At 42.2% G+C, this 21,045-nt stretch overlaps 1 protein-coding gene and 1 long non-coding RNA gene across 4 annotated transcripts in view; one reads left to right on the plus strand and one right to left on the minus strand.

Moving 5' to 3' along the window:
- RASIP1 (Ras interacting protein 1) overlaps positions 1-20,320 on the plus strand; it is a 154,792-nt gene extending 134,472 nt beyond the window's left edge. For 2 of the 3 annotated variants that reach the window (XM_073602677.1, XM_073602679.1), the window contains exon 12: positions 3,956-20,320. In XM_073602677.1, coding sequence (XP_073458778.1) covers positions 3,956-4,155 — 200 coding nt within the window. In that variant the 3' untranslated portion in view covers positions 4,156-20,320. The remainder of the gene's footprint in view (positions 1-3,955) is intronic. The other variant, XM_073602678.1, reaches the window with a different exon arrangement.
- The window catches only part of LOC141110904 (uncharacterized), an 89,485-nt gene that overhangs the window by 22,482 nt on the left and 45,958 nt on the right, over positions 1-21,045 (minus strand). The window lies entirely within an intron of this gene.

Here is a 21,045-nt window from a genome sequence, read left to right on the forward strand (position 1 = left end):
ACTGAGGAGAAGAATGTGTGTACAGTTGCCTTCTCCTTGTCACGTGTTACTTCCCCTGTTTATCCTTCATGGGATCAATTTGCTCTGACGTCACCTTTTTACTGTTAATATATTTAAAAAGTTTGGGGAGATTTTCTTTTTTACTGTTCTCTGCTATGTGTCTCTTGTGGACTAATTTAGCTGCCCTAACCATGCTCTTAAATTTACCATTGTATTCTTTGTAGTTTTGGATGCCGATGTTGATCCCTTGGCCTTAAATCTTTTGAAGGACAGTTTTTTTTTATCATTAACCTAGAATTGTGCCACCCACTAATCTTAGTTCTGTTATATTTGTTGCCCATTGGAATGCACTGGCTAATGCCATTATTTAATACTGTATGTATTTAAAAGGGAAGTATGGGCTTGTGAAAAAAAATGTATACTCCCCTAGATGGATGTAGCATCGATCCAATGCTGCATCTGCCCCTGCTAGCTCTAAGACTGAAAACCCAGCAATCAAAGAGCGCTGCTCACTTGGTTCTCAGCCTTCAGTGAGCAGAGAGCCATTTACGGTCAGTCACCAGCTATTTGCTCTGCCCCTTCAACGCTCACTGGAGTCTTGGGCTGTGGAGGGGGCGGGAGCGGCTGTCTTTGTCTCCCAGCAGCTCGTTGGTCCAGGTATGTGGGTGGATCCTGACTGTAAAGCATTATTTCTGGTTGGGGCATCCACCAATTGACACATGGAACTGTCATGTAAGACATTAAGAAATGACAATCCCTAAACAAGTGAGCAGTTCTATCTGCCCAGTCAATATCCGAATAATTAAAATCCCTCATGTTAATAATATTGCCCTGCCTCGTCGCTATTAGGGATGGGTGAATGATTCGGCCCGAGCTTTGGTTGTTCGAATGTTCTGCAAACACCGAACAATATGCAATGTTCTGGGCAAATTCAAAAGCCGACGGAACACCATTAAAGTCTATGGGACATTAACATGAAAAATCAAGTGTTCATTTGAAAGGCTTATATGCAAGTTATTGTCATAAAAAGTATTGCCCCAGGGGACATGCAAAAAAACAGTTTTAAAAACGGCCTTTTTTTTCAGGAGCAGTGATTTTAATAATGCTTAAAGTGAAACAATAAAAGTGAAATATTCCTTTAAATTTCATACCTGGGGGTGTCTATAGTATGCCAGTAAAGTGGTGCATTTTTCCTGTGTTTAGAACAGTCCCTGCACAAAATGACATTTCTAAAGGAAAAAAAAGTAATTTAAAAGTGCTTGCGGCTATAATGAATTGTTGGTCTTGGCAATACAGATAAAAGTCATTGAAAAAAACGGCATGGGATCCCCCCCAGTCCATTAGCAGGCCCTTTGGGTCTGGTATGAATATTAAGGGGAACCCTGAACCAAAATTTAAAAAAAAATTGTGTGGGGGTCCCCCCAAACTCCATACCAGGCCCTTCAGGTCTGGTATGGATATTACGGGGAACCCTGCACCAAATTTTTTTTAAGAAATGGTGTAAGGCTCCCCCTCAAAATCCATACCAGACCAAGGGTCTGGTATGAATTTTGAGGGGGACCCCATGCCATTTAAAAAAAAAAAAACATTTGGCTCAGGGTTCCCCTTAATATCCATACCAGACCTGAAGGGCCTGGTATGGAATTTGGGGGGGACCCCACACAATTTGTTTTTTTTAATTTTGGTTTGGGGGTTTCCCTTAATATTCATACCAGACCCAAAGGGCCTGATAATGGACTGGGGGGATCCCATGCCATTTTTTTTCAATGACTTTTACCTGTATTGCCAGGACCGACAATTCATTATAGCCGTGAGTTCTTTTAAATTACTTTTTTTCCTTTAGAAATGTCATTTGTACAGGGACTGTTCTAAACACAGAAAAAATGTGCCACTTTACAGGCATACTATAGACACCCCACAGGTACGAAATTTAAAGGAATATTTCACTTTATTTGTTTCACTTTAAGCATTATTAAATCATTGCTCCCAAAAAAATGGCCGTTTTTAAAACTTTTTTTTGCATTGATACATGTCCCCTGGGGCAGGACCTGGGTTCCCAAACACTTTTTATGACAATAACTTGCATATAAGCCTTTAAAATGAGCACTTTTGATTATTCAGGTTCGTGTCCCATAGACTTTAACTGTGTTCGTGTGTTCTGCAGAATTTTTTGCCTGTTCGGTATGTTCTGGTGCGAACCCACCCGGGGGGTGTTCGGCCCATCCTAGTCGCTATTACTGACTTTGAGAGAAGATTGGTTTCCTCTTCATCCTTTAGTATCCTGTAGCATGCACCCACTATTCGTTTCCTGTTTCTTTTTTCCCTTTGAAACTCCAGCCACAATGATTCCACCTTGCCCTGTTAGCAATGTCATCCTTCATTTTTCACTAGAAAATCATTCTTGACACAGACCTCTCCCTCTTCTAGTTTCCCTGTCCCTCCAATACAGCTAATAGCCCTGGACAGTGGACAGCCAGTCATGTGAGCTTCTGATACTCCCACAAAGTTGAAATTCTTCTTGTGTATCAGCAGTTCCAGTTTCTCCATTTTAATAACTAAACTTCTAGGGTTTGTGAACATGCCTTTTCATTTTGTACGAGCACAAATTTTTTTTCTCCTTGTTTGTTCTGAGGCTGCAATAGGATCTCGTCAACCTACCTTGGTTTTAGATACACTACCAATATTGCTCCCCATAGCACCCTCTGACCTTCGCTCACTGCCGGCTATACCTTCTTTTGATCCTTTTCCCTCACCACCCAGTTTAAAAATTCCTCTAACCTTTTGGCTATCTTCTCTACAACAGATCCCCCTCCCTATTTAGGCGCAGTCTGTCCTTGCTATAGAGTCGGTAACCAAACAAAAAAATAACCCAGTTCTCCATGAATCCAAAACCAAAACCCTCCTTCCTCAGCCACTTGTCAAGTTCCCTAAGCTCCAGCTGCCTCTCAGGTATGGCTCGAGGTACAGGCAATGTTTCTAAGAATATTGCCTTGGAGGTCCTTTTCTTTAATATAGCACCTAAGTCCCTTAAATCATTGTTTAGGACGCTCCACCTTCTTCTAACTTTGTCACTGGTACCAATATGTACCATGACAGCTGTGTCCTCTCCAGCCCAACCCAACAATCTGTCCATCTGATCCGCAATGTTCTGATCCCAAGCACCTGATAAACAACATACTGTTCGGTGATCACGATCTTTGTGACAGATTGCCCTATCTGTGCTTCTAATAATTACTGTAAGTCCCCTACCACCAAGATTTGTCTATCCTTTTCTGTAACCTTGCCCCATCTCATTGGAGGAGTTGCTCCCCTGGCAGCTAGAGGAGTAACTCTGCTCCAGCAATGCCACTGCTTGATTGATATCCCCAACTTTATGCAACTTGGCATACTTATTGGGCTGTGTCAGCTCTGGGCTGTCCTCTCTAATGCTTTTCCTTCTACCCTGTCTTCTATCTGTCACCCAACTAATCTCCTCTCCACCTTCATATCTGCACCCACCTCTATACTGGATGCTGCCAGCACCTGACGGGTGCGGTTCAAACTCCCTATCAGGTTGGTGATGTTTCCCAGTGTTGCCAGCTGCCTCCTTAGATTCAGAATCTGGGTTTCCAAGGAAACAAATTGCTCACATTTTGCACAGCTGTATTCACCCTAAAATGGTTGTTCAAGGAACATATACATGGCGCAGGATATGCACTGAATTGCACATCATTCCCATTGGACATGCTACCCACTAATGTAATGGGGCTAATCCATGGAAGATTAGGAATTATATTTTATACAATTTAGTGTTAATCTTCTTTCCTAGCATTATTTTAATCTGAGCACTCGTTTCCCTAACTGTTTGGGATCGCCTGCTCACTGTTGCATTTCCCTTCAGAACATTACAATGTATCCATTTTAGCTTTACTATCTATTGTAAAAATTTTTTCCTGACTCCGTTCTTTGTTCGCAGCAGATATCTTTGAGAGTTTCACGGATCATCCTCCTCTTATCCTGCCCTGTGACAACTTCCGCATGCAGCTATCACAACCTTTAACTGATGATGCCTTCCACAAGCAGCTATGTCATCTGCGATCTTTTGTATGGGACCTGGAGCAGAAATCCTTGCCGGCTAACCAGAGGGCCCTGTACAGGGTGGACACCAGTCAGTAGAACATCACTATGATTGAAAATGAAGTCAACGGACAATGTAGAACCTAATGTATTGCTTGAACTGTGTTTGCCTGTGTCACAGAAAGGACATTTTTTAGACTGTCCCGGGATAAATGTTAAAAAGGTATAAGACTCCAACTGCTGAACTTGAAAAGGTGAACCTAAAGGGAAACTCACATATCAATATTTCTTTATATTTAACCAATATTAAATGCACATAAAATTATATTATTTGTTCAAGTCGTTCCACATATGAAAGATCAGCAAATGTATTCATGGCATGCACAACATTCAGTAGGTAGTGCCACTGGTCATTCTTACAGATCCACCAGATTATGACAGCCTTCTATAGTAAAACATATTTGATGTAGAATGCAATCAGTTACAAAGCACTGCAGGCTCCACATCATAACCTGTCTTTTATGATAGAAAGTGTAATATGCAAGTGTGGTGTGGAGTAAACACTGCAGTGTTCAGCAAATAAAGATAATGGCTCTCCATTTTAAATGGGCCCCTTATTGTGGCCTTACATATTTAGATGACTTATGTTTTCTTAATTTCCTTCATGATGTTTCCAATACACATGTGGGTCTAGAACATATGCAAATAATACTTAGTTTAATTTTTTCCACTAATAAGTGAACAGTCACAGTGTTAAATGCAACTGTTAAATAAGTTGCTTATAGTTTATATTGCTTTGCCAAATTATTGCTTCATATAGGAATTAAGACACAGAGTCAGAAATCCGTGTATCACTTCTTGAGCATAATGGACTGCTGCTCTTTAATCTTTCCAAGGCCTTTTATACAAACAATAGCATTAGCACAACCCCCCCACACAGGGCAAGGGTAAACAACAACAGGAGTCACCTGGGTTACGAACACAAGCTTCAACACCATGGCAATATAGTTACAAGAAAACAAAAGCAGCTTCAACAGAGTTCAACAGCCAAAAAGTTACATTTAAAACAGATTTACATGTAGGCATCATATTAAGTGAGAACTCTAAATTAAATCCCTGACCTTATCAATTTCCCCCTTTGACATCATCCTCTCCTTCCCCCTGGGTCCTCATGAATAAGTTCTAGTCAGTTTTTCCCCAGAGTCCTTTCCCTGACCGCGAGTTGTCAGAGGGGTAGAACCCATCTCCCTAGGTATTACCAACATCTTAAAATTCAAGAAGAGGAGTTTTATAGGAGTAGGGTGATGTCAATACACATTTATCAGTATACCCTGTCTATTCTCCTAATTTTCCTATTTATTTTCCTGTATACACATATATTCGTGATTGTAAGTGATATTAATATTAGAATAATAATTACCATTGGACTTAACAACCAGTGAAAGGTATTGGTTGCTGTAGAAGACATTCCACTAAATATATCCCACCAATGTGGTGCAGTATCCTGTTGTATCTGTGAGGAAAGATGTACTAGTCTACCTTTTGTCAATAATAATTTGCTACTTTAGGATCATCTATACTCCATTCAAAAGTCATTGTTTCTTCTATCTCAAGTACATTAATACCAGGAGTCCATGCATATATTTGTAAAACAACAATCTTCAACAAAAAAATATGTAAGTAGATATTTCATCATGTTGTTCTCTCGGGTTGTTTCTTGCAATGTGATGCGTGTATCCAGGTAGGTTTTCCTTCCAGCTTTACTGAGGTGGCTGTGGTCAAGAGTACTTGGTAAGGACCTTCAAACCTGGGTTCCAATGTCTTTCTGGTGTGTTTCTTCACATATACATAATCCCCTGGTAGCAGAGTATGTGTACCTGTTATTGAATTAGGGTCTGGAAGAGAAGAATACACACTTTTGTGGATCTTAGTTAGACGTTGTTGTAATTGTATCACATATGCAGTCAAACTATCACATTGCAATTGCATACTCTGTGGAAAGTATAAACCCAATCTAGGTGCATTCCCAAAAAGTATCTCATATGGGGATAATCCTGTCTTTCCTGTTGGAGTGTACCTTATAGAGAACAAAGCCAAAGGCAGGCATTCTGGCCAAGGCTTGTTTAACTCTTGCATGGCTTTTTGTATTTTTAACTTTATTGTCCCATTTACTCTCTCCACTGATCCTGAACTCTGTGGGTGGTAAGGGGTGTGAAAACTTTGTTGAACCCCTAACATGGTCATCACATTCTGCATGATTTCTCCTGTAAAGTGTGTCCCCCTATCTGATTCTATGGTTTCAGGAAGACCAAACCTAGGTATTAACTCAGTGATCAGTTTCTTAGCTGTGGTTTTAGCTGTAGCCGATTTTACTGGATAACTTTCGGGCCAACCTGAGAATAAATCGATACACACGAGGACAAATTCAAAAGGGCCGCTCTTAGGCATTTGTATGTAGTCTATTTGCAGTCTCTGGAAGGGGTATTGGGCCCGGACCTGGTGTTTTCGTGGGGTTTTTACTCTCTGTCCTGGGTTATTCAGGAGACAGATTTGGCAGGCTGCACAGTAGTTTCTTGCAGTGCTACTGAATCCAGGGGCGAGCCATCCTTGGTTCACAATCCTATACATGGAATTGGAACTGACGTGTGTGGGTAGGTGAACTGCCGCTGCCATTGCTGGGTACAGAGAGGCAGGTAGGCATATTTTGCCTCCTTCCCTCCATACATTGTCAAGGTCTGGTGCTGCTCCCATCCTGACCCACTTATCTTTCTCGCTCTCCCCTGCTTGCTCCTGTAATTTACTCAGCTGCTGCCATGTTGGTTCTGGGATACTCACCTCTACCGCTGCTAAGGTCTCAGGGCTTCCTTCCCCTAGAGCTGCCTGTTTTGCAGTCAAATCTGCAAATGCATTTTCTTTTGCCTCAATTGTTTTTGCGCTCGTGTGTGCCGCTATCTTCATAATGGCTACTCGTTTAACCTTTTGAAGATTGTTCAGGACTCTCTTAATCCCTTCTCCATGTTTTACAGGTGTACCTGCTGCTGTCAGATAACCTCTAGCCCTCCATATGTGGCCATAATCGTGCGCTACACCATAAGCGTAGGCAGAGTCAGTGTAAATATTCCCTTCTCGTCCTTTTAAGTATTCTAGGGCTTGCTCTAAAGCTTTTAATTCTGCTTCCTGTGCTGACATGTGGGCTGGTAAGGCCTGTGCTTCAATTACCTGCGTATCAGTCACTACAGCATACCCTGTGTGATATTTACCCTTGTCATCAGCAAACCTACTACCATCTATATACAAGGTGTGCTCAGCATTTAAAATCGGTGTATCTGTAACATGTGGGAATCCCATTGTCTCCTGTTCCATGAGCTGAAAACAATCGTGCTGATCTACTTCTTTAAACAAAAGAGTGTCAGTGTCCTCATTTCTTTTCTCACTAGTACTATTAGTACTATCATTCCCCCTTGCCAAATCTGGTGACTGAAGAGGCAAAAAGGTGGCCAAATTTAAGGTTGTACAGCGCTGAAAAGTAACATTTGGAGGTAAGAGTAAAGTACACTGTAATCTTAATTGCCTGGCCATTGAAATGTGTTTGGGCTGTACCTGAGACAAGATTGCATGTATGTCATGTGTGGTATGCACTACGACTGGATTGTCTAGAACAATCTCTGATGACTTATCTATGATAATTGACACTGCAGCTACCACCCGTACACAAGACGGTGAACCTCTAGATACTGGATCTAATGCTGCTGAAAAGTAAGCGACTGGTCTTTGTTTTACATGTGCCTGTGTCAGAACACCTGTGGCATGTCCAGTGATCTCAGCAATGTACAGGTTAAATATCTTGGTGTAATCTGGTATACCAATAGCCGGGGCAGAAATCAACAACTTTTTCAAAGTGATAAACGACTCATAAGCTATTTCTGTAAGCATATACGGTACAATTTTCAAACAATCGTATAATGGCTGCATCAAAGCGCTAGCATGTGGTATCCACTGTCTACAATATGACACGATACCTAAAAACATACGCAATTGTTTGAAATTCCGTGGGGGTAACATTCCCTTTATCACTTGAACCCTCTCCTCAGTGAGATGTCTCGTACCCTGTGATATACAATGTCCCAAAAAGATAACTTTTTCCTGACACACTTGTAACTTTTTCTTATTAACCTTGCAACCTTTTTCTGCCAAAAATCGCAACAAATTAAGGGTGGTGGCCAAACAAGTTTCCTTGTCAGGGCAGCATAACAATAAATCATCCACATATTGTAACAATACACAGGAATCTGGTGGTACCCATTCTCCCAACACCGTTTGCAATGCTTGCGAATACAAGGTAGGTGAATGCACCATACCCTGAGGTAGGCGTGTCCAGGTTAGTTGCCGATTTTTTTATTGAAAATGCGAACCAAAGTTGGCATTCTTCAGCAAGCGGGACGGAAAAGAAAGCATTCGCTAAATCTATAACCGTAAAGTACATACTGGTTGATGGTATTTGTGACAGTAATGTATGTGGATTGGGTACTAAAGGTGTCATCGGGGCTAGTATTTTGTTGACCGCTCTAAGGTCTTGGACCATTCTATACTTAACCGGACTACCGGCTACTGATTTCTTTTTAACCGGGTACAAGGGAGTGTTTGCCGGTGATTTTACCTCTTTTAGAACTCCACTTTTTAAGAAGGATTGGACCTGCATTTCTATGGCCGTCTCTTGAGGTGCACTAAGTGGATACTGCTTTTGTTGAGGAAGCACTGCTCCTGGAATCAGCTGTAGGGTAACCGGAGGTATGGGCAAAAGTCCAACATCAGCTGGATGTTTTTCCCATAGTTCTCCTGGAAGGGACGACAAAATCTGATCTAAGTCTGAAGGAGGTGTACCGGACAATTCCGATTCCTCCTCTAGGTATTGTATCAGGTTACACATCTCCATGTGTTCTTGATTATCCCCTATAGCTAAGGTGACAGTGCCATCTGTGTGATAGGTAATGTTAGCTCCTATTTTCTGCAAAATGTCAGCTCCTAACAAATTAGTGGGGGCTCCTCTGGATACCAGAAAGCGTGAAAGGAACATGTGGTTTCCTACTTTAACTTTCAGAGGTTTTGTAAGCGGGGCGTCGGCTAAAATGCCATCATATCCAGTTATTAGTAAAGTGTCAGGTGATTTTTGGCCAGGGAGTAGTTCAGAGTCAGAAAGTAACGAGCGTGAAGCTCCTGTATCGACTAAACAAGAGATTTTCTTATTACCAACCGTTATATTTGTCTTAAGCATTGTTGTTTTGGATTTTTCTAAAACCGGGGTGAGTCATGCTCGTGGACCATCTCCCTGCTGCCTGATATGACTATTTTTGTTGTCCCTGGGCTGGTTCCTTCTCTGATTAACTGGAGAATCAACACCTTCCTCTCCTTCATCCCTTATTCTTTTCTTACAGTTGCGTCTGATGTGACCAATCTTGTTACAGTAGTGACAGGTAAGGGGTTTGCGAAAGGAACCTCTACCTTGCTCTTGGGGACCCCCGAGTGCGTTGATAGCATGAGATTTCCTCCCTTTGGTTTCTGCTAAGTCCGCCTCTATGCCTTGCGCTTTTTGTAACAACGTCCCTCTATCTCTAGTTGCCCTCCACTCTGGTGTGCAGGCTTTCAGTCTCTCACTTATCTGTGGAATTAATCCCTCCATAAATTGTCTATTGAAGGCTCGGATTGTGACTGGCAGGGCCAAGTCCAATCCCTCATCTGCCATCATACTTTCCATAGATAAGTAAAATTCCGATACAGTCTGTCCTGGCATTTGCTTCATGGGTGATATGGACCCCCTCTCCTGTTGTTTTGCCTGACAAAAAGCTTCTAATCTAGCAATAAAAGGGGCCCTTGAGTCTATATGTCTGACATGTCCTGCCTCCAGGTTGCCATCCCCATCAACTTGTCCTGCAGGTCTGTGTGGACCTGTTTCTGTCATAAACTGGTTAAACAGGGTCAGAGTCATTTTGTGTCTGCATAGATCCTCCCCATCCTGCCAGGTCGCTTCATGTGTATTCATTAACTGTGTCACAAATCTACAAAAAGCAGCTGGCTTTGCTACCGGGTCTGGGGCGCTCTGTATTAATGCCATAAGGGTGTCTGCCGACCATGGTGCCCAAGTCCTTATTTGCATTCTACGAGTGACAGTAGGTGGGGCATTTGGATGGGCTGCTTGTCCAAATTCTGGATTGTTTACCTGAACAATGCGTGTATCAGTGCGTACGGGAGCTACAGTTTCTGGATGAGGTTTTTGTGCCCCACAATGCACACATTCTACTGCCCATTCTGGGTTTTGTGCTCCACAATCCTGACAAACCCATCCTCTCCGCTCAAGTACCGGATATATCTTGTGTGGTTTGCGTTCTACGTCAGTGTATGGGGGTGGGATGGCTGAGCTGGGAGCCTCGACATTTTTTGTTCTTCTATCTTTCATATCCCAACCATCACAATCTGGATTATACTTCCACCCCTCTTCTTTCGCTCTATTTGAGACCTTAATTAAGCATTGAACCTGACGCATCCATTGCTTCTCTAACACCTCTCCTTGTCTGTCCCTTTTTATTTCACTCCATACATCCGGGTCTAAGCCCGCTGCTCCTTTCACCTTAAATTTACGAAGGACATCCTTTAAGTCCTGTGCTTCGGTTTTCCCATAAATGTTCTTAATTATCTGTGGCACCGTATAGTGCGCCACAATTCCCTGACGGGGTTTTGTGTTCCTCTGGCCCATTCTAACAGTCCTGCCTAGGTAGCGTGTGGGACACTTAGTGTACAATATAATGCGGCTACAACATATACAAGAATGAATAATTACTTTATATGCTAGCCCTATAGCAAACCAGCTAAGTTACACTAGTTCCTCGTTGCCTTCCTCCTAGGGTGCTAGAATTCTAGAAACCTCTCCGGAATGAGATTTCTGAAACCAAATTACTTTATATGCTAGCCCAAAAATAAATAATTACTTTATATGCTAGCCCAATAACAAACCAGAATGCGGCTACAACATATACAAAAATGCGGCTACAACATATACAAGCATTCCTTTAAGTGGCCAGGTATCCGACTAGATCTCGGGACTTTGTTGAGACCTTATTCCCCCCTCGTATCTGGGAATCCCTCTCATACACTCTTATCCCTGCTTTATGGAGCAGACAGGGCTTATACTCTCAACCCGTCTATGGTTTATGAGTTAGATGTGAGGTTAAGCATAAGCGTCAGACCCCCAAGCTCACAAGCCCTCAGGTTCCCAATCGTGTGAGGTAAGGCGCATTCTGTTGCTTAGTTCGGCAATCCCCTTCTAACTCATACCATCCTTGACAAGGCTCATTCACTTTCTCAACAAGACAGACAAGACAAACACAGATAACAAAAACAAACAAATAATTCCAGCAATATAAACTAAAATATGCAGTAATTCTAGACTCACCACTACAGAGGCTGGTGTTTTAAAACCAGGAGAACCGTAACTGACAGAACGGATAGGCACAAATCAGGGGAGCACAGAATATAAGAAAAATAAAGCTTTTTCTTACCTGCGCAGGTTTTTTGATCTGTGGTTCCCGGAATGCCTGCCTTTTGTTCCGTCAGCGTAGCTCATCCACCTCTTGTAGTATCATCGGTGAGTCCCTGTTCGGGCGCCAAAATGTTAAATGCAACTGTTAAATAAGTTGCTTATAGTTTATATTGCTTTGCCAAATTATTGCTTCATATAGGAATTAAGACACAGAGTCAGAAATCCGTGTATCACTTCTTGAGCATAATGGACTGCTGCTCTTTAATCTTTCCAAGGCCTTTTATACAAACAATAGCATTAGCACAACCCCCCCACACAGGGCAAGGGTAAACAACAACAGGAGTCACCTGGGTTACGAACACAAGCTTCAACACCATGGCAATATAGTTACAAGAAAACAAAAGCAGCTTCAACAGAGTTCAACAGCCAAAAAGTTACATTTAAAACAGATTTACATGTAGGCATCATATTAAGTGAGAACTCTAAATTAAATCCCTGACCTTATCAACAGCCACAAAGATTTTGGAATATGTCTTTGTGAAAGCATTTTCAGTGGTCTGATTATTATGATAAGCATGGTCTAAAAAGTTTATACTGTTTGATTTTCTCAGGATAAGTATGGCCAACCTAAGTAATTGCACATTAAATTTAAAGCATTCTGATTGGCTTTTTAAATAAGGCAACAAAGGCAGTGACCCAAACTTACCAATCAGGCGTAATTTATTTTCATTCAGCTCAATGAACAGTAACATCTGATTGTTGCTGCCACTGACCTCCTAAAAGTACTATCTCTATGGCTATTGTGTTGAGCCTATTTTCTGTACTTTCTGAGACACTTTTTCGGAAACAAGTATGCAGAGCTGGAAAGTCAGAGAAACTTGAATACCTTTTTTGGGTCAGAAATCTATAAGGGCCGAAGGTCAGGAAAAAGAGTTTGTGTTCCACAATGTTTGTTGTATCAAATGAATACATTTTAAAGGCATGGTCTATTGTCAGCTTTGCCCTACTACCCCTTCATTATTTATATGTCTCTTTTACTTGGTGTATAATTTTGAGCTCACTAACATTTGCCTTCCATTAAAAGTTCCGAAAGATAGGACATAAAGGACTGCTTCAATTTCACATAAACATTTTAGTGTGCATTTTTTATATCTTTATTTACAGGTATATGTGTTTATTTTTTATTTTTTTACACCTTGTGAAAATAGAAAATAGAATACTACCATGTGATGTAATATGTTCATAGGTTGGTACCAAGTCTAGTTTAACAAAATACAGCCTAAATCTATACTACTAGCCCCCGCTCCCAACAAATCTACCGCTGACGACCGGACCATCCCCGTGGAAATCCCTTCTCTCCTACTCCTCACTCTCTTCTCTCTCCCTCCATTCTACCTACGGAGCTTTCTTCCTAAGCTTATAACATAGACTCCTTCCTCGCTAACTAAGCGCTTCATAACCAGGGGGCGGACTGACAACTCATGGGGCCCCCCGGCAATAGGAGATTATGGGGCCCCCAGGCAATCAGAGATTATGGGGCCACACAGTATACACACACAGTATACAATCACACAGTATACACATACACGTACACACAGTATACACAGACATGTTTCTATTGGCTGAGAAGGTACTGGAGAGGTGGGGCAGCTATAATCTCAGGATTTTTAGACCAAAAGGATGTCGGTAATGGACATTTCAGAGACAGATGTAAAAAAAACCCCACAGATTTTCACATACTGTCCCTGGTTTTACTGAGGCTGGCAACCCTGATGGGTCCCCCTAGTGGCCCAGGGCCCTCGGGCAGTGCCCAAGTGGCCTAATGGTCAGTCCGCCCCTGTTCATAACCATTCTCAAACAATTTTGCCTCGTTCATACCCTTATTACATGTAACCCTATTCTGTGGAACATCTATGTGTTTTTATAAGACAGTTTTGTCACTTGTTACTAGATCAGGATATCTGGCAAATCATATCATGCTGAGCTCCACTTCTTGTCTTTCTTACACTATTTTTGTTTAATGTTATATGATGTAAAAACCCAATAAATTTCTTGAACAAGAAATCTATACTATTAGGCAGTAGCTGGACCTAAGTGTGTGTAAGACACACTGGGAGCAATGTGGTCCAAGGCATATGCCGAAATCACCTAAAGCTGGCCATACGTGGAGTAAATTTTGGCTAGTTCTGGATGATCCAGCTAGAATTTGAGCTTTGCTTGGCCCTGTCAGCAGTCTCCCACTCAAAAGTTGGGTGAAAATTGTCAACTGAGCAGTGCCTGCATTCAGTCAGTTATGGGTATGTTTGCGTATTCTGACAGCTGCGGATGCTGGCTGTTAGAATAAAATAGTCGACAGTGGATATTCCTCCACCCAAGCCATGTAGTATGTATGGAACATAGATAGGATTCATTAAGCTTAGAGTGTATGGCAAGCTTTAGTCTGCTTTGACTTACACATCCACCCCTGAACCTATTGTGCTGGTTTAATTCAAGAAGCTAGAACAAATGTATTTCCTCATAATGGCCATCATTTTCAGAAAAGGTGGCTAATAAGAGCTGAAATTTACAGTTACGTGGCTAAAAGTAACAATGGTTATGGTAATAAAAAATACTCTCAATTAACTAGTTATGTAATGTTAAAGACTTGCTGCCACTCATCCAAGTTGCATCCTTGGTTTTAATGAGTGTCAGGAACATACCCCAGTATTTATATCCACACAAGAAACGTAATCTCTTTCATCCATCACCATGGAGTGTGTCTGGGCATGTGCTGACTGTACAAGAATATGTTGGGAGATGTGACATTCATATCTGCCTTGACGCAGTTTAATAGGGGTTGATTATACTATAGACTAAAGACTTTTCACTTTGCAAAAGAAGATGTATAGGATTCATGGTGGTGAATGCATGGTGGACTCATGCTTGGTGAATGAGGTGAAGCTCTGCTAGCTTCCCTCATCCAATTATGTGCAAGCAAAAATGCTGGTTATTTAACCACATAGTTGGGTACTCCTTGCAAAGTGGAATTTCACCACATCCACTGAGCTCAGTGCTGGGACAAGGCCATTTGGTGCCCAGGGCGAAGATGGCAAACTGCGCCCCCCCCCCCCCCCCCCCCGTTTTTAATTCAGATATCCCCGCACAAAGTCAAGGACGTCGTATGACAACCGGCGGGCGGGAAGTGGTTAAAACGTTTTTTTTTTTTAACACAAAGTTGTCCATTTATACAATATTTCTAACACATAACATGTACATACCAAAAATGACACCCTAAAATAGATTCTTCTACTCCTACTGAGTACGGCGATACCACATGTGTGAGACTTCCACAGCCTGGCCACATACAGAGGCCGTGTACAGCCGAGTATGGCTGGGTATAACTGAGCATGGCTGGGTATAACTGAGCATGGCTGGGTATCACCGAGTATTGCAGAGTATGGCTGGGTATTGCAGAGTATGGAGGGGTATTGCAGATTATTGCGGGGTATGGCAGAGTATGGCAGAGTATGGCAGAGTATGGCTGGGTATTGCACAGTATTGTGGGGTATTGCAGAGTATTGCAGAGTATTGCACAGTGTTGTGGGGTATTGCAGAGTATTGCGGGGTATTGCAGAGTATTGCAGAGTATTGCGGGGTATTGCGGGGTATTGCAGAGTATTGCACAGTGTTGTGGGGTATTGCGGGGTATTGCAGAGTATTGCGGGGTATTGCAGAGTATTGTGGGGTATTGCAGAGTATTGCGGGGTATTGCAGAGTACTGCGGGGTATTGAAGAGTATTGCGGGGTTTGGAAAGTATTGAAGAGTATTGAAGAGTATTGCGGGGTATTGCGGGGTACTGCACAGTGTTGTGGGGTATTGCAGAGTATTGAAGAGTATTGCGGGGTATTGCGGGGTACTGCACAGTGTTGTGGGGTATTGCAGAGTATTGAAGAGTATTGCGGGGTATTGCAGAGTATTGCGGGGTATTGTGGGGTACTGCACAGTGTTGCGGGGTATTGCAGAGTATTACGGGGTATTGCGGGGCATTGCAGAGTATTGCACAGTATTGCACAGTATTCTGGGGCATTGCAGAGTATTGCACAGTATTCTGGGGCATTGCAGAGTATTGTGGGGCATTGCAGAGCATTAGGGATGGCAACCTCGCCTCAGCCTCCTCCCCTCCCCCAATCCAGCCATTTATTAATCTGTTTTTGAGTGTTTACTTACACAAGTTCAGACTCAGAACACTGGCACACAGTGGCACTGCAATCTTCTACCTTCGCTATCTTCCAGAATCCAGAAGCAGCTACTAGAGCCAGCCAGCCAGGCAGGCAGCAGCTCCTCAGCTCGGCTCGGCTCCTTGAGGTAACAGCGCGCCGACACCGCTCCCGCCTCCCTGCGCCCCTCTGCGTCCTCCCACCTCGCCTCCGGCCGTGAGTGACGTCACGGCGCTGGCAGGGACTACGGGACTTCTCCGTAGGGGAGTATTGTGCTGAGGGAAGGGAGGATGCAGGAGCGCACAAAGTCGGCAATTTGTACAGTGCCGCTGGGCGCTGTAAATGCACTGTAGACAGTAGTTGTATTGTACACACTGGCGGGCGGCGGCCGTGACAGAACTTCATCTGCAGGCTGCGCCCCCCCCCCCCCATAGCAAATGGTACCGCCCAGGGCACGTGCCCCTTCCGCCCCTGCCTTGTACCGGCCCTGACTGAGCTCTGAGAACAATCCCCATACAAATACGAATTAATACGACTGAGTTAGCCATATGGCTACCAATGCTGGGGCATATTTCTGATCAGTGGTGCTCAAATTTTTTTTCCTTGGGGGGGGGGGGCGGCGCAAACAAACTGAAAATGTCTGAAAGAAAAACATCAATTGCAGCCTCACTGTGCCCATCAAACGCAGCCACTGTGCCATCAAACACAGCGACAGTGCCCATCAAATGCAGCCAGTGTCCACCAAAGGCAACCACTGTGCCCATCAAAGGCAGCCACTGTGCCCCACCAAACTCTGCCACTGTGCCCCACCAAACGCTGCCACTGTGTCCCATCAAACGCTGCCACTGTGCCCCATCAAACGCTGCCACTGTGCCCCATCAAACGCTGCCACTGTGCCCCATCAAACGCTTCCACTGTGCCCATCAAACGCTGCCACTGTGCCCCACCAAGCGCTGCTACTGTGCCCCACCAAACGCTGCCACTGTGCCCCACCAAACAATGCCACTGTGTCCCACCAAACGCTGCCACTGTTCCCCAGCAAACGCTGACACTGTGTCCATCAAATAGTGCCACTGTGCCTCATCAAATAGTGCCACTGTGCCCCATCAAATAGTGCCACTGTGCCCCATCAAATGCTGCCACTGTGCCCATCAAAATTTGCCACTCTGACTCCGCCCACTCGTCATCTGCCCAGCACTTTCCCTGTCTCGGTGGCGGGTCAGGCAGCGGGTAAAGGCGGCGAGTGGTGGGACCTTGCAGCGGGTCAGACAGCGGCTCCTGTGTCCTCTGTGTGTCTCCTCCCCTCCTCCTGATAGGCATCCAATCACAGCACCTGTCCTTTCAGCCAATCAGGTGACGGGAAACAGACCCGCACACCTGATTGGAGGAGAGGCGGTTCAGTGTTAGGAAAGCGAACATTTATTTGCTTTTCTAACACACCTGGGTGGACTGCTAGCGCAATGCTTTGCGCTTGCAGATCACCTTTTTTGAAGCTTATTAGAGCCTATGGCTCTAATCAGGTGCTTCAAAAATACACCCACGCCACTGTAATTCAGCCACCCAGCATCAGAAAAGGGGCCTGATGCCTGAAAAGGGGGTGGCTGGGGCGGCCATGGATAGATTCATGCGATGCATGAATCTATCCATTATAAACAGAGGGGGGTGGCTGGAGAGAGGGGGTGGTGCCAGTGCGCCCTTAATAGACATACCGCCACTGTTTCTGATTCTCATTTGAGCTGAGGAGTCTACTAAGATGAGTATCATAAAGTCATCAACATTAGAGAACAACCCAATTGAATGTGCTAACTGCTACTAGCTATACAACCACCTGGATAAATTAGAACTGTCTAAAACATGTGTTGTAGCTTAGTAAATGGGGCCCCATGTTACTTAACGTGTATTCAAACTCTAACAACAAATTTCTTTTTTATTTGATCTGGTAAATATTTCATACCATTGTTACATCTGTTTGATGAGCATAAAAAAACATCCCATTGATCTTGTCAGAAATTTTTAGAGCTGTCCTGTGTCCTTTCGACATGTCCTGTGTTATCTCAAAGAACTATTTAGCGCTTTCTTTTATTATCTTGGACTACAAGTCAATTAATCCCTATCTTGTGGATTAGAAGACAAAGGTAGTTTAACAAAAGACAATGGGCAGGGCTGACATTGCTTGGTCTAGAAAAATACTGTGTGTTGTCAGTCCACAATAAGAAATAGAAAAGAGTGAAGTGCATTTCTGGCCGATCAACAGGTAGTTTACTGTGCTTCCAGAGTCATTAAAGCTATAAAACATGAGCAAATGTGCATGTATTGGAGAGATGTACTTCGTCAATGTTTTCTTTTATTTTCCCCTGGGGTACAATTTAGTTACTGCCTGTTATTCTGAGCAAAGAATTACCAAGATATACTGTATTTGAAATGTGCTCACACTCACATATACTATAGCAGTGATCACTTCTGCATGTATAGCATTGTTACAGAATGTTTATAATGATGTTTTTCTGTTGGTAGGGGGAGCATACTGTACAAAAGCATTTTTGGATCCATAACTACTTATGAATTTAAAACAAGTTAATTTTCTCATTAACATGCACTGTTCTTCCCCCATTCTCTTCTTTTTAATGTGCATTGCTAGTAAAGTAGTTAAGGTACATGTTGGCATCTAAGTGATACTGAATTTATTATAATTTTATTTATATAGTTATTTGCCATTTTATGTTGCTTTTTCTGATATTTTTCATTTTGATATATTTTTAAAATGACTTAAAGGGTCATAGTTTTCTTCTGTATAGATGTCACAGGATTGTCACATCCACCAAATTCTCATACCCTTTAAGAACTCCAGTAGTAGGATCTCAGCATCTTTTGCTGCTGCAACCCACAGGGATATAAAAAGTCAGTTTGTTTTCCAGACCACCATCATCCAAATAAAAAAAAAAACTGACCCTTTAACCAGATTTTACATGTAAAGTGAAAAGAGAAACACACTGACTGTTATTTAAAGTATAACTAAAGCCAAAGCATTTTTTCCTTTTTGGATCGATAGGGAAGATTTAAAATCACTGTTATCTTTTTGTCATCTGTGTCTTTTTAGATATTTCCCTTCACTTCCTGTCCTGCACACACAACAGGAAGTGAGAGGATATATTTCCTCTTAGCTGCCAAGAAAACAAGTGTCCCGTCACTTTCATTCCTCTTGACATTGGTCAATTAGAAAGAATCTCCTTAAGGGGTACACAGAAAGTGTTAATAAAACTTTTGACATTTGTGTTTTAACTCTTCATCACTCTATCCAAATCTAAAAAAAGTTTTGGCATTAGGTATAATTCAGTAATTACACCAGCGCAGTTATTCTACACAATCATATTCAATTTTAGTTTTAAGTTAAGTTACATTTTTTTTTTAAAGCCATACTGATGACAAGACTGTGTTTCTTTTTGATTGAATGACAGCACCTTGCAAATAACACTTTTACCTATTAAAGCAGACCTTCAGTCATTTTTTTCATCTTTCCATCTATTAAATCTTCTGCCCTTGTTGTTTTTAACTTTGGATAGTAAAACATTTTTTTCTGCCAGTAAATACCTTATACAGCCCACTTCCTGTTTCTTGTCTGATAAAAAGCCTAGGCTTATGACATCATGCACAGCTCTCTCTCTTTCTCTCGTGAAAGTTTGTCAGGAAGGAAGGGGAAATTAGTCATAAGAGGGCTAATGAGATCTGCAGGCTGCAGAGCTGGAGGTGTGCCTCCTTGTGTCTGTGTAAATTCCTTAAGTGAACAGGCAGCAGCTTCAGCTGCCCACAGTTAATATGGCTGCAGCCAGACTCGGTGGAGGGAGATTTCTGCAGCATTTTTGGCAAGTACAGAATCACAGTATATATAAAACAATATGCAAATATGGTTGGAGGGAAACTTCAAAATGGCAAAGATGTTTTTATTACAAATGATGTGAGCAGACTGCAGTTCCTCTTTAAATCTACATCATAATCCACTTCAATTCTAGTTTTTAAAAACAAATCCTAATGCACAAATGTTCACCTATTAGTCTGCAAGGCTGCCCATCACATTAAAGGACCAACAGTAAGGTATGGGTGGTGGGAGGGGTGCGGCCAACCATGACTTTACAGTTAAAGTCAAAATTAGCAAATAGGTTCAGCAGCCAAAATCTCTGAACCTACTCATCATTCTGACATGATATTGTGACATGCAGTTATCACTGACGGTAACCTCTGATTGTGTATATTTTGACATGCGCTCAGTATGAATTAATCAGGTTTGTGACAGGTTTTCCTCCATTAGTGTGAATAAATATAATAGCTTGATTTATAGCTGGATGGGATTATCATAATAAGCATGTATAGCCACATAACCAGAGGTTAAAAATTAGTTTTTTTTTTAATGTTTAAAGCTTTGTATGATCTATTGACTGAACAAGGTGAATATTTTTGTAAAATTTGAAAAATAAATATAACTGAAAAATGAAAAATAGTTGTTTGAAAGCATTGTGTTAAAATAAAGCAATATAAAGTTGATCTTTATGTGTGTTAATCTATTATTACAGCCTTCTGAAAAGAAATAGAATATATTTTATTTTTAATTAGAATATGCAACAGAATCAATCAAACCAACCATTGCAGATAATTATACTACGAATCTGTGAATTTGGTAGGGAGCTTGGATCCCTAGTATGTAATCCTTGCATTGTTGTTGTTGTTTAGTCGTTTAGTCGTGTCCGACTCTTCATGCCCTCATAGCGTGCCAGGACTTTCTGTACACCACTGCCTCCTGGAGCTTGCTTAAGTTCATGTTGATTGTTTTGATGATGCTATCTATCCATCTTTTTTTCTATCGTCCTATCTTCTCCTTTTTCCTTCCATGTTTCCCAGCATCAGTATCTTTTCCAAATGGTCCTCTCTTTGCATTAGGTGGCCAATGTATTCACGTTTCAGCTTCAGGATCTGTCCTTCCAGTAAATATTTAGGGTTGATTTCCTTCAAGATTGACTGGTTTGATCTTCTCGCCGTCCAAGGGACTTTTAAGAGTCTTCTCCAACACCACAATATAAAAACATCAATTCCTCAGCGTTCAGCCTTCCTTATGGTCCAAAATTCACATACTTTCACATTCAACTTTCATACTTGTATATAATTCCTCGTCTTTAGCCTACATCTTGTATACGACTACCCTTTTGTTGCCTACATTTTGGGATAATAACCTGTGCTTTCACCTCTTTTTTATTTTAATCGCCCCACACTGA

The sequence above is a fragment of the Aquarana catesbeiana genome, linkage group LG10 (genome assembly GCF_042186555.1).
Source record: "Aquarana catesbeiana isolate 2022-GZ linkage group LG10, ASM4218655v1, whole genome shotgun sequence".
In the NCBI taxonomy this organism is placed as follows: Eukaryota; Metazoa; Chordata; class Amphibia; order Anura; family Ranidae; genus Aquarana; species Aquarana catesbeiana.